Genomic DNA, 14,820 nt, shown 5'->3' with positions numbered 1-14,820 from the left:
AGGCTTTCAAACCCTGATGTTCTCCCTTTCATTAAGCTCCTTTTTGTCATTTGACAGAGCAACTAAAATCATAATGCCACGCATGCGCGGTCCATTTGATCTTCATGCATATTTCAGTAGAGCTATTAGCATATTTAGATTTGTCTCATACAATATGTAACATCTACAGGTTATTTTTAGGAATATAAATAACCTAAATATGAGCCGCTTGAAATTAAATCCTGTTGATGGCAAATATATAAATAAAAATGAGCAAAGCATTTTTGAAAAGGAAAAAGGGTATTTTTATCAGCTCATTATATCAGTCCAAAATCTGGGATGTTTCTCAGGACAGATTTCCAATTCTAAATAATCGGACAAATAAATTGAAATTGAATTAAGCGTCAGGTTATCAAAATGATGAAGTGAAAATTGACAGATTTCATTGTTGTCCAACAATTTTTTGTAAACATGAAAAGCGTTGATTAAAGACATTTAACCGAAAGCAAAACACTCACATTCAAAAAGATTAATTCAGTCCGGCATGTTCATTCGCATCTACATGTTGATGTAAAAAAAAATTTAAAACATGCAAAATGGTATGTTCTTCTGGTGTTACCACCATTAAAAAATAGCGCCTATTTAAAGTAAATAAATAGATAAATAAATAAATATTTTTAAAAAACAAAAATAGCTAACTTGGTTGGCTTTTTTATTTATAAGTTTTGATACTTTTGTTAAATTATTTAAAACGCAAAAAATTTTAAAAAATAAATTTTTATTTTGTCCGGTTGGTTTGACAAAGAAATTATATTTAAGCAATAAATTGCTTTTTTTATGTACGCCTATTTCAAGGTGCATTCATAGGTTAATAAAGGTGTAAATGTACCACGTTAAAAAAAAGAATAGTACAAAAATAAGTAACACATAGGAAAACATTTCAGTTATAGAAATGTTAAGATGCGTGTTATTATTTTGTGAAAGCAGCTTTACTTAAAAATGCCGAATTCAATTGTATTAACTGTTTACTTAAAATTTATTATTTAACATAAAATGTGTTATTTGACACATTTTAGAACACCGGGGAACGTTCTAACCTGCTGAACACATTACAGTGTCAGTCAATAATTATTGCAAATCGGTCCAGTTTTGGTAAATTCAGTTCTTACATCCATCATTCCAGGCCTTACTCGCGTGTACAATCTGATATTTAACCTGCCATGCTGTCATTCACAATTTAGCTGGTTACTGTATTATCACCCTTGGAGTTTATGCCGAACAAGTCTTTATATTCGAAAATGTAAGGAAATAAGAAGACTACATCAAACGGATTAAATATTGTAGTGCTCATTAGATCTGTTTGATTTAAAAAGCAAAAGAAGACTATAAAAGTGTGTGAGGTCCCACATAAAAGGGAGATTACTTTAAAACTTCAATTGAACTCAATTATTTACAAAAACATACTCAGTTATTAGACCACACATCTGTAAAGTTGCAGTCAAATAATCAAGTTGCAGCAGTCAAATGCGCGAGCACTTTAAATTCATCTTCATTTACGTATAATTTTTACAGCTAATTTAATCCTGTCTCTAGGGAGGTACAAAAATGAAACGAAGAAAAACAGCTTTAAAATTCCCAACATTTATTTTCTTGTCATTACAACCAAATGACCTATCAACATGGAGTGTGTTTATTTTTATTATTATTATTTGCCTCTTTTTTTCTTTACAACATAGCGACAAACTCTTCACAGATTATCTTTAATGTAATAAAAAGAAAAATGTATGCACAGTCAGACAGGAGGAGAGGTAATGCGAGTTACATCAACGCCACATAAAAAAAAACTATTGAAAACAGTTATACTTGACACTGATATACCGCTGTCCGGGCAGAAACCCCACTGTCTCTGGCAATGTGCTTTCAAAAAAACAAAAAACGTAAACCTGAGTCGATATTTTCGGTCTCTCTACTATTAAACAGTGCTTTCTTTTTTTCACAAAACTCACAAAAATATATATAAACCATAACAATAGCAATAACAATCTGTAAGCGCGCCGACAGGACAACCCACAGTTCACAATGATATCAAATTAACTGAATAGTTTCCTGTTTCAAATAGCTGGACGGGAGATCAAAGGTCAAAGGTTATCCTCAGACTAACTTTCTTTTTTTTTTAAGATGTTCATTTCTGCCTGCACATAATGTTTATCAAAATTGTACATATTTACAGTTCATAAATATAACGTAATTAATTAAGTTGTTTGTTTCTTTGTTTGTTACTCCCAAATTTCCACAAAAAAGAGAGAACTTTAGCCTCACAAAAAGTCAGTTCCTACCTTGGCAAAATGTCGAATTTTATAAACGGATCGCGGCGCATTCAGGCTCGCTTGCCATGGAAAATGACTAGAACAAAAAAAAAATTGTCGTCCTCGGTTTACCGGAGAAAGTCCGCGCACGAGCTGGGTGCGATGGTTTCCGGAGAGAGGTTCAAGTGGTTTGAGGACGGTGGGCTGATCATAGCCAGGATCTGCGCCTGGCCCGCCGGTAACTGCGCGCTGTAAGGCGCCGATGGCGGCGAGCTGGTCGCGCCGATTATGTTGTCTATGGAGAAAGACGGGCGACGCGACACGTTCGTGTCCGTTTTGTGAGGCGCAAGTGCGGGGCCGAGTTGCGGGTAGAAGGGCTTTCTTAGATCTGCTCCCAGCAGAGTGGGCGGCACGGTGTGCGGCGACGACGAGAAGATGGAAGAGGGCACGGCGGGAAGGGGACACGGCGCGCCCTGGAAAGGGAACGTCCCAGCTGGGTGGTGATGGTGGTGGTGGGTGTACGCGTGGAAGTTCTGCAGGGCCAGTCCGTAGCCGCCAGCGCCACCGGCACCTGGGGCGTAACAGCCGTAAGGGCCGTATCCGAATCCCGGCAGGAATCCACCCGCGTCGCGGAGAACCACGTCGCTGTTCTGGTGTCTCTTAAAGCGCTTCCGCCTGCGCAGAAAGCTGCCGTTATCAAACATGTCGGCCGACTCAGGGTCCAGCGTCCAGTAGTTGCCCTTTCCCGGATTCCCTGGTTCGCGTGGGATCTTGACGAAGCAGTCGTTGAGCGATAGGTTGTGCCGGATGGAGTTCTGCCACGCTGGGAACTTTTCGCGGTAGTACGGGAACCTGTTGCTGATGAACTCGCAGATCTCGCTCAGCGTCAGGCGTTTCTTCGGGCTCTGCAAGATGGCCATCGTGATCAATGCGATGTATGAATACGGCGGCTTTACGAGCGCGTTTTTCACCGGTTTGTCGCCAATTAATGGGTCAGTCCCTGCTCCGGATTCGCCATGAGCCACGACGCGGTCGTCATCGGGGCACTCGGACCCGCTGGCGGTGCCCTCCCCGGCCTCATGGGAAGACAGGGGGTCGTCGGAGTCGTGGTCTGGGTGAAAAATGCGCTGGTGGCGCAGATATTTCCCATCTCTCACGCCGTCGCCGCCGACCACGTCGATGTCCACGTCGTCGGACAGCGCCGGACTCTCCGACATGTCCGTCCCCAGAGTCATGCTGGGGGGTTCGTACTGTCCTCCTCTTCCTCCTCCTCTAAGTCCTCTCACTCCTTCCCCGTCCAGGTCTCGAATGCAGTCTTCCTTGAGCGCGCACTGCTGAGGTCAGTAATCAGTCCGGACCGGACCGCCGCGTCTTTCTGGCTTCATTTTTCTTTTTTTTTTTTTAAAGAATTTGTATTTTTATGATGACGCACGGAGGCAGCGCGGTGCGCCCCGCACAAGCTCTGCAGTCTATTACCCCCTCCTCATGCCCCTCAAAAACTATTTATCCCACGGGTCACGTGACCGGCGTGTCAGTAACCAAAGTTTATAGCAGCGAGCACTGGAGAAGGGAGGAGGCAGAGACGTGTTTGTGTGCGTGTGTGCGCACTTTGACTTCACCGAATAAAAGTAACCAAAAGTTACTCAAACGACGAATTTGCCCCCAAAGCGCTGCTTTGCTCTCAGATAAATAAAAACTGAGGTGTTTTTTCTGAAACGAAAAGAATAAATGTGCAGAAAACTGTATCTTGAAAAAATTATTCATGTTTACAAATTATCCTGCTAACTTGTTTAAAATGTTAATGTATTATTTGCATATCATTCTTTTTTACCTCATTTCACATTTAAAAATAAATTATGATAACTGTACATAAATCAGGTCAGTTTATGTCAATGAGCTGCAGTGTATCTGTATAGATACGGTATTAAATGCTTAATATTGCTGTAAATGCTATCGATGTTCATTCGGATCTTTTACATTTTATTTTCGTATCATATTTAGAAACGATTTTAGAAACTGCGGCCTAAACTTAACCTTGAAATAAAAACGATCTGTCATACATGTTTCTCACTGACTTAAATCCTTCACTTGTCAAATCAAATTCAATTATTTATATAAAGCTTACCTATTTGTTTTTTTAACAATCCACTCTAGTAGCCTTATACATAGACCTGATAATTTATTGTCAAGTGATGTCTAATGAGTTAAGACTACAGCAGAATGGTGGGAATGCAAAATTAATAAGCTATTGTTAGTGTCATGGAAACAATGAGACATCCACTTTTCTTTATGGAGTTATGGTTGTTAAAAATGGAGGTCTAGCCTATAAAGTTCGTATATAAATCGCATCTCGTTATTACGTTATGGATGGTAATGTATATATGGACTAGTTTTAATAAAAAGAATAACGCATTTTCACTCGTTCTGAATCGTAAGGTTGAATAAATGAAAACTAAAACAAAATAAATGAAAATATTCAATAAATACAATTCTTTATACAATTTTTAGTGTGTCGCTATTAATAGGAAGGCTGTTCACTCGGCGCTTTTCCACTCCCGTAATTTTTTTAATTACTTCGCACAGGTTCGCGTTTTCCCGTCATCACAATTCAACACACACCATCCGTCTGCGTTGTTCACACAGCTTAAATACGTTCCCAACACACACACACACACACAGCCCATGTATCCTTCTTCCTGCTCTAGTTTGTCACATGACTTATAAAAAAACACAATCAGTCCTGAGCGGTGCAAAAAAAAAAAACATCCAAAATTCTTCACATTTACTGCATCACTCTTCTATATAACTATAACAAATATCCTTACATTCAGTGCAATAAATACATCAATAAACTAACAAATACAAATATTAAGAGAGGGAGACAAAAAGTAAAGAGGGGTTTGTTCCATTTAAACACGACTAAGTAACAGAAAGAAAAATAGATCCATACAGTAAGCACATAAAATACTTGCACTCAGCTCAGGACCGTGATCCAATAATTATTCTCACTACACCACTTAACTCGAGAAAAACACATAATTCGGACAAATATCATAATCTAAAAATAAATACAGCATTTTTAAAAGGATATTAGAAGAATGGTTGTATAAACAACACACACACATATATATACTGTATATATATATATATATATATTCCCTACACTTTTAGATCTAACAATGACAAATTATTCAAACATCTGTTTACAAAAATTTTGTTATATATTTTGGAAACTTCAAGTCTGCTAACCCTGGGGACAAACCTTTAATTAAAATGCAGAAAGTTAACAATGTGTCACCTTACTGCAAGGAAACATCTAAGCTTTTAAAAAAAATCATTGTGCAATCAGGTTTGTTTTTAGTATGTGTTCCTGGGTACTGTTTATATTTCCGTAAAAAGAAAAATTAAATATTGCAAATCTTTTCTGACTAATGAATATTAGTCAGAAAAAAGTATTTATTTGGCAAACAAAGCGCCATCTAGCGGACAATTGGTAATCTATTCTATTCCTATCAATAAAGCAATAGGATTGTTTTTATCAGAAAAAAAACTTGTCTTCAATTTCTATTCAAATTGTATAGTGTTTTTAACAGTGGTCATGTTTAAAGATATGGTATAAATTATAGCTATCAGATTATCCTCGATAAGCAAGACAAGGAAAAAACAGACACCACAGGGAGCCGAACCTTATTTGAATGATATCAAATGGCATGAACATAAATCGGTGCCTGGTATATCTGTGTATTTTTCTTGTCTTTGATTTGGTATGTTTATCCTTTGTACCTTGTAATACCTTGTAATTTCACCTGGAAATGTTGATTCGGTGAGCATTTAAAATCTTTTAGGGAAAATAAAAAATGAAAGCAAAACTTTAATTACAATATATAAACCCTTCTAGATGAAAGAGGCATATCATATAATTGGGCTGAATATGGATATATACTGGGATTGCCCTTTAATTTTTTACAATCAGACTTTTTTAGGCTATTTCATATTCATGTTGGGTAAAATATACTAATAATTTTATGCTATCAATATACTATATGTGACGATAGATAGATAGATAGATAGATAAATAGATAGATAGATAGATAGATAGATAGATAGATAGATAGATAGATAGATAGATAATATGACCATATTTTAATGAGCTGGAGCAGACTGAAATGAACCGTCTAGTGCACATTAGATCCTAGTCTTCTATTTCCATCTAGTGGACATTAAAGAAAATGCAGACAACTGAAATCAACAGAATCAGAATAGTGTGTTATCACGTTGAGGATTTCCGAAATATGGGCTGTTTTATTTATGGCAAATAAAAAACTTAGACAATTAGGATGTTTGAAAAGTGTCCTGATCTATATGAAAACACCATACAAGTCGGTGTCCATTGGGTGTCGCACCTTTACTGCTAACAGGGTCATGGTCGACTCATCTCTGTAAAGTTGGCGTGGAGTGTTAAGATGTGATGCTGTGGACTACAGATTCCCAACCCTTGTCCTGAAAAAGCAAGCAACTAACCATTAGCTAACCACTGATTAGCAGGTTTTAGGATTCATTCAAGAATAGAAATTCTACAACTGAATTTCATAGATGTGTAAATGTAAACAGTTCTGTTAGACAGCATGCCAACTGGGTCCAAACGGACCGGTCAAATTCCACACGTGGGTCAAAACCTGAACATTGTGCCATTGTCTCAGTCCAGTTCGAAGATGTAATTTCTACTTTAATGTCAAACTGCAAAACTGTGTTACAAATCAGCCCTCATAACCCGTTTCTGTACACCCGAGGAAGCATATATTGGCATTTCAGTTCTACAACAAAAACTGGTTCAATCCATAGGACCTCTGACCTGCACTGTTATTTATTGATTGATTTATTAACAGAGCTGATAGGATAGATGTGAATGAACTGATTAGAAGCAGAATGTGCAGAACACTGGTTTCTCCAGGACCAGGGCTGGAAACTTCTGCTAGCATATTTGGAGTATAGAATAAGCCATAAACGACTGTTTCAATTGTAGACCAAACTTACACACTGGTTCCACTGGGAATGGAACGGCAGCCGCCGGAGGTGACCGCTGCCACTTTAGTCAATGCTTGTGTTTCCAGCAGATGTCCACATTTCCGAAATGTCCTAGAGATGGCTTTCTGGCCTTCTTAAAGATCCATTCCTTGTCTATTTGTGCCAGACGAGTTTAAGAAGACACTAAAGACATCAGAGTTAAATGGACAGATTGGTTTGAGCAGCCAACAAGGATTTAGCATTTCGAATAATCACTATGAAAGTCTGGGATTAGTAAATCACGATCTGTTTTTTCTCCAGTATTAAATCTTCCAGTTTGGGTGAGACTGCACTTATTTTATTTTCATATGATACAGAAAGAACACATTTTTAAATGTATTGCAGATTAGCAAAATTACTTTAAAACCTTAAACTCTGACTATGGACTATACATAAGCTGTAAGTTGTTCTTTTAAAGATGCAGGTGATGCTTGAGTTTTTTCGACAGGAGTGTTAAAAGCCTGACATTAAATTTGACACCAAAACTTTTTCACCTTTTGTATTCGAGCTGCGTCTCAAATAGAAAACACTGGGGGGGAAAACTTCCATTAAAATAGTTGCTAAAGTGTGATCAAAGTGTGAAAGGTTTGTGAAACTCACACACTTGAACATAACGTTTGGCCTCCATATCCGTGTATATATTCTTCCTTCACTTTAACCTGATTGAACGTTAAACACACCAGGTGATCAATCTACTTAATTAGTTGGATCATGTGTGTTAGATTTGGCCTGGGATTGAATTTATGTTCCTCTACTTGAGAAAACAAATGTAGTATTTTCTTATAGTGAATTTTATTAAATTAAGTAGCCAAAATTATAGTTTATTTCTTTATATAAATGTTAAAGATACATGGATTAGCTTTAATGAACAAAAACAAAGGGCGGTAATAAACCGATGCAATTTCGGCAAATCTTTCAAGGTTTTTATTCACCTAATCAATGTTGAACTCTTTTTAAATTTGCATAAGCTTCAAGTTTTTTCCTATTTACATTTTTTTGGGAATTAGAATTTTTTATAGCATCGAATGTGAAACTTTTGTAATATGCTACAAACATTGGTATAGTTAATTAAGTACGTTGATCTGAGCCACGACTATATTAAACAAGTATTTAAAAATCTAAAACGAATTTTAAACTAATGCATTAACAAGATGAACAGATAAACATAGAGTTATAATTTACATAAAAAATCTTATTAAAATAAAAGTCACTGAACCTGGTTTATTAATAGCCCAAACTAAACTCTCACTGAACAAAATATTCATTAAATCACTGTACTATTTAATTGTGTAATCTATATCAATTAATATTCTATTTTCTATTTTAAAAAAGAAAAGCTTGTCATTTTGAGTAAGGCTATCAGAAACAAACGAATGAATGATAAACATGACTAGGGCAGGAGCGCTATTATTGGTCACTTTTTAAGTCACTGCTTGTGCTTAACTTTGAAAACTCTTAAGATACATCTGCCAAGTGAATAAAATTTTATAATGTAAAAAATATTTAAAGATCAGAACTACTAAATAATTGTATTTAAATAACCTTTATGACTTTATTTTTTATGTGCCCAGTTTATTTAATAATAATAATAATAATAATGATAATAATCGACAGGGGAAACATGAAAACAACAGAAAGAAAAAAAAACACGAGTTTTTACAAAACCCGTTTATTAGTTAATATTTACAAGCTTTATGCTTAAAAATAAAAAGGAGTAAACAAACACTAGTGTACACAATAACTTGTGTTCCATGTTACAGTCAAAATGCAACGAAAATCATGCAGTTTATTAGCCTGGCATGCCACACATCAAAAAAGTGTAGAAGTCAATAAAAACATTAAGTAGCACAACATCTTTATAAATATTAAAGAAATATTAAATACTAACTGCAGGATTTGCTTACACCAGCTTTTGCTTCATTGTTGTTGCGTTTGCTGTAATGAATTTAATTTTACTTGTATTTCATTTGGTTTTAAAATCAATTAATTTAATTAAGTGAGATTGGATAATTAAAGCAATTCTGATGGTCAGTCAGCAGAAAAATGATAGAAATGAGCATGCTGCTCACAACATGCATAAAGAACAAAGTTACACACAGAAATATTTGCTGAACAGTCTCATGCCTTGTTGCTGAATTGATTCCCTTTGGGGTACAGCTTTTGTACCTTTAGTGTGTGGCTTTTGTCTACAAAGGTGTCTGCTTTTAAAGTTTTAGGGAACAAAACATTTAGATTAATCATCTTAAAACATTTCATTTGTATTATAGGTACGGAAGTTGTACTCTTTAAAGGACCACCCCAGTACACAAAGTAACTTTAAAACAACTTTTATAAAACATATTTATTTTGTCTAGTGACGTGGGTAGGAGTTGTGCGTTACATGAAGGGTCCGAAGTTTGCTTGTCGCACATACGAATTGTTGTACGAGTTCAGATTCGTTCCCGTGAGTCCCAGGAACTGCTCGGTGTGCTCGGTGCAGGAGACGGGCCGCGCCATCCTGCTTCCGGTGCAATAACCTCCGGGAGAGAAGCCACCTGGCGGCGAGGCAGGGGTCAGGTGCGGAGGAGAGGCCGAGGATGAGAACCCATGCGCCATGGAGACGCTGTTCCGGCTCGTGTGGTTGAGAGTCTGAAAGCTGGTCGGGTCGGTGACGGGTAACGTCGCGCTAATTGAGCTCAGATCTCCAGCACTGAGGCCGATGTGAAGTTCGGCTCCGGGTCCGACGGACTGCTGTTGGCTGATGATGTTGTCTATGCTGAACATCCGGCCTTGTCCTTGGAGGTGAGCGTGAGCCGACGGCTGATAGGGATGCAGCACGGCTCCGTGAGGAGAGCCGGGTAACGGAGAGCTGCTGTATGCTGCCGGGGTCACACTCGGGTACAAGGCGTTGGTGGTGTACTGCTGACGCGCCGCGGGACTCGGGCTGAACGTGAACGCGCCGGAAGGATACGTGCTGACGTCCGAGCGCTTAAAACGCTTCCTCCGGCGCAGAAAGCTCCCGTTGTCGAACATGTCCTCGGCGGCGGGGTCGAGCGTCCAGTAGTTGCCCTTGCCGGGTCTCCCGGGCTCCCGTGGGATCTTCACGAAGCAGTCGTTGAGCGTCAGGTTGTGCCGGATGGAGTTCTGCCACTTGCGCGGGTTCTCTCGGTAGAACGGGAAGCGCTCCGTGATGAAGCGGTAAATCCCCCCCAGCGTGAGCTTCCTCTCCGGGGAGTTGGCGATGGCCATGGCTATGAGCGCGATGTAGCTGTACGGAGGTTTCCCGCGCTGCACCGGCCTCTTCCTGCGCCGGCCGCCGGCTGGGTGACCCGCAGACACCGCGTCCTCCAGCTCCGCCCGGGGGCTGCCCTCCCTCGGCTCCGGTTTCACACGAACAGCGTCCTTAGCTCCTGATTGTTGATGATGATGATGATGATGATGGTTGAGTGACGGTGAATCCAGGCTCACATGCGGAGACACAGCTGCCGCCGGCGCCGGGCTCGTGGGCTGCGCCTCCGTCGGTGACATGCTGCACGAGAAGTACGAGAAATCGGCCAGATTCATAAAAAAAAAAAGTGTTTTATGTATCCAGATTAGGAAACTTTACTGTCTCTGCCCCCTCTGTGCGCGTGTTTTGTTTCACCAGGTGAGTGCGTGTGTGACTTTATAAAGTGGGAGGGATGACGTCACAAACTGTCCAGAGCGCACTGGATATAGCTACTCCTATCTCCAGTGACATGGGGATGTGCTGGTATATATCCCGATCGTATTCGGACCAGAGAGAGAGAACTTTATTATTTTTAAAGGGAAACTGTATCGTTACAGCAGTCAGTTCACAAACCATACAACAAGTAAACAACAAGCAAGAATTTTAGAGAGAAAAAGCCAAAGTTTATGTCACCATGTGTGTTTTTGACAGCCAGAGCAAACACCTCCAAATAACTTTAACACCTATTAAGTTAATAACCAACACATCTAATAACATGTGTGTATGTACCGTATGTGTGCCCTGCGATGGATTAACACCCCACCATCATGCCTTAACTCTCCTGTCAGAGTCTCCAGGCTCCCCTGAAACCCTCATACAGGATAAAGCGGTATAGATGATGATGAGTGAGTATAAATCGCCATGTACAGCCATGAAGAGTTCTTTAGTTTGTTCCTGAGAGACTAGAACCATTTTTGCATTCATCCATTTCTGAACTTATTATAATAATTAATAAATAGACACATATAATGACAGCTAATAATAATTCATGATTAATTTACAGCCCTGAAAAGTTCTTCACTTTGTTATTGTGCATGGAGTGGAAGCATTTCAGCATTCAAGCATTTCTTCTACTGATATTATTAATTTAATATATATTTACACTATAAACAGTGTTTTTCTCCTTCTTAAATATAAATCTTCCTCAAAAATATAATGTGTGAAAAAAATAATAAAACGATAGCCAAATATCTGTACATAAAATCCTCATATAAGCAATCTTTCATTTTAAACTAGTAAAACCAGGCAGAAAAGTTGCACCTGCAGGCATGCAGAATATACATCTCACCTGAGATCCTGACTTTAGATAAGTTCTTGGGTCTGAATGGCTCCAGGCCGTGAGGCCAAGACTTCCGTTAAACAGGGACGGATTAAAAGGGATGGATTGAAGGAGGAAACAATTTAGGAAAAGGATTGTGCTTTTAGCTATTGTGCAGTTAGAACACAGTGCCATACCTACAGGAGATGGCTGTCTGCTCAGTTAAAAGAAATCAGATTTATTTTACTTATAACAAAATCAATAATATTTAAATATTTATTCAAAACAAGTTTCCTATAAAATTAGACTATGTGTAACGTTAAAAGTAAAAATTTTAAAACTTATCAGCTAAAACCGCCTTTCTAATAGTCAAGGCCTGAACATTAGATAAAATCTGTGCAAAATCACTTGGACTCATTGCATGGTCAATCTTTCATCACTTGGGTCTACCACTCTCTCCCTCACACACTCTGTATCTGGAAGTTTGTTCAGGCTGCAGCTGTGGATCTGGGCTAGAAACAACAGCAAGAGAGGTTATAGCTGAGCGCCGAACTCAACTTTCAATCCAGCAATTGAAAAATAATAACAACCTTCTGAAAACAGCAATTGAACTGTCAGAGCTTTACAACCACAAAGTAAATATAAATAGTCCTTTCTTTAGGCTGCTACTCAAATGGGAGGCGTGTTTATAATCTACTGTCATTGCACCAATTCCTTATATGGGAAAGGATATGGCTTGACAAAAAGGATGAAAATTAATTGGACAAAAAAAAACTTTGTCAGTCTGTTAGCCAACAAATATTAAGTATTAGACATTTTCCTCTTTATTATTATTATTATTATTATTATTATTATTATTATTCATAAGCTACAACAAGCAATTCCATTCTGCCTTGGAACAATGTTGAAGGCAAAGATGTGAAATTTAAATAATGTCAACTACAAGTTGCATTTATGCAGCACCATTTTCACTGAAAAATCTTAATGGCATCTTCTAGACATAACAGAATGTGTGCAACAAAAGTCCAAAACAGATTGTAGAGAAAGTTGCTTGGAATATTTTAAGGGAGTAATGAAATTTGTGTCAGTATATTTTTATCAAATCAGTTCTTTAATAAGTAAGGGACAAAACATGGGAGCCTTATAAAGAAATAAACTATAGCAAGCCAAAGCAAGGCGGAATTACTATTACCACCCCAAAGTTGGTTATATAAGTAATTTGCAAATTATAAAAACTCTTGTTTTTTTATGTTATAGAAGCTACTTCTAACTCTCCTTTAAAGATAAAAAGACAAAACTGTAGTTTTTCTGATATGATTAACAATTTGTAATAAATTAGATGACATGGTCATTACAATTTGGTTGAAAAGAGAGAGAGAGAGAGAGAGAGAGAGAGAGAGATTAAGGTGAATTTAAAACAGTATGTCAGTATGTAAGTAAGTATGTAAGTATGTGAGTACATTAGAAAGAAAGAAAGAAAGAAAGAAAGAAAGAAAGAAAGAAAGAAAGAAAAAGAAAAAAATGTTTTTAAAACATTTAAGAACGATCAATTGAAAGATCAGATCAATCAACAACTGAAAAACAACAGAAAGAAAAAGGGGTTCAAACAAATGACAAGGACAGAGAGACAGAAACACTGTAGTTCCTTTTGACAGAAAAATTAAGCGAATGCTGTCTATTCTACATGTCTATGAGTGAATGAATGAATACATTTTAATTAAACAATTTGGTTGAATAGAATGAGAGAGAAAGAAAGAAGGAGAGAGGAGCTTTTGGGAAATGGGTTTGAGGGTGAAAGGACGTGGGTGGAGGTGGGCAGAGGCAGACTGTGTACAGACAGCAGTGGACATGTTCAAAGCAAAGGTTAAACCAACAGGACCCAACATCCAGCCTTTCTCCCTCACTGCTGTGAAAGAAACAGTGTGATGAATCAAACCGGAGTCATAACCCACAACCTGCCTGCCACTTCCCAACATGTCCACTTCCACACAATGCCCCCCGGCCCAGACGCGTTAGGTCCAGTGAGCCGCTCACAGCTAACGGCTAACACTTTCAGACAAGCGTGGGATCAGGGAGGGGGTTCACTATCTGAGCGCGATCTGCTCTATGAGCCGCCAGGTCAGGTGGGACAAACACAAGCTACAGCCAGGAAACTGCACCTACCCCCCCATCATCCCAACAGCCCCCAGGGCTAGAGGACCTGTTAATCTGTGTAATACTTAACTTATGCCTACACTCTCGACTTCGTCTGAGAGAAATCTGCAGCTCTGCTCACACTCGAGAGAGACTGACAGTGTGTACTCACACACCACACTTTAGAACTGTGCTATTATTATTTAACTCAATGACTTTAATGACTGAGTTGGACATTCATATGGTACACACAAACACACACACACACACACACACACACACTTAGATCTAAAATATGGTCAAATAAAGCAAAGAAAAAAGAACCATGGAAGAAAAATAAAAAAGAAAGAAATTGGTGAAATAATAAAGGAAAAAAAATCCAATAGAAAACAATAAAGAAAGGAAAGTAAAAAGTAATGGTGTAAGCCAAACTGTTTTCTCTCTAAGAAAAAAGTAACAAAGAAATGAAGAAAGAAAGAAAGAAAGAAAGAAAGAAAGAGAAGTGTAAACGAATAAAAAAATCAAACAGGAAAGAAAAAATGACAAACAAAAAGAAACCATGGTAAAAACAAGATAGCAAAGAAGGAAGGAAAGAAATTCTTAAGATTCTCAATTTTTTAAACAATATAGAAACAAATACTGTATGTATATGCTCTTTAAATGTTGTTTTCTATCAGAAAGAAAGAGCAAATTGCTAGGAGAGGAAAGGTGACCAGTTGTTTTCTCTTAGATAGTGTCAAAATAAAAGAAAGAACAAGTTAATCAAAAAAATTAAAACCCATAGAAGAAAGTAAGAAATTGACAGAAAAGAAAATAACCTTTAATAAAAGTAC

General features: G+C 38.1%; 2 protein-coding genes across 2 annotated transcripts; both read right to left on the bottom strand.

The window, feature by feature from the left end:
• Positions 1 to 1,331: 1,331 nt before the first annotated feature.
• Positions 1,332 to 3,760, bottom strand: foxd2 (forkhead box D2). The gene has a single exon (XM_053503393.1). The coding sequence runs from the start codon at positions 3,518 to 3,520 to the stop codon at positions 2,414 to 2,416; it is 1,107 nt and encodes a 368-aa protein (XP_053359368.1). The 5' UTR covers positions 3,521 to 3,760; the 3' UTR covers positions 1,332 to 2,413.
• Positions 3,761 to 9,705: 5,945 nt separating this feature from the next.
• On the bottom strand, positions 9,706 to 10,892 carry foxe3 (forkhead box E3). The gene has a single exon (XM_053504690.1). It carries the CDS (start codon positions 10,890 to 10,892, stop codon positions 9,726 to 9,728), a length of 1,167 nt encoding a protein of 388 aa, XP_053360665.1. The 3' UTR covers positions 9,706 to 9,725.
• Positions 10,893 to 14,820: the final 3,928 nt, after the last annotated feature.

This window comes from Clarias gariepinus, chromosome 9 (genome assembly GCF_024256425.1).
Source record: "Clarias gariepinus isolate MV-2021 ecotype Netherlands chromosome 9, CGAR_prim_01v2, whole genome shotgun sequence".
Lineage (NCBI taxonomy): Eukaryota > Metazoa > Chordata > Actinopteri > Siluriformes > Clariidae > Clarias > Clarias gariepinus.
Note: the sequence above shows the minus strand (reverse complement) of the source record. Positions and strands in the feature narration are given on the sequence as shown.

Bases quoted from the DNA above. Each gene is read 5' to 3' on its own strand.
- foxd2 (XM_053503393.1), bottom strand. From the start codon at position 3,520: ATGACTCTGGGGACGGACATGTCGGAGAGTCCGGCGCTGTCCGACGAC.
- foxe3 (XM_053504690.1), bottom strand. From the start codon at position 10,892: ATGAATCTGGCCGATTTCTCGTACTTCTCGTGCAGCATGTCACCGACG.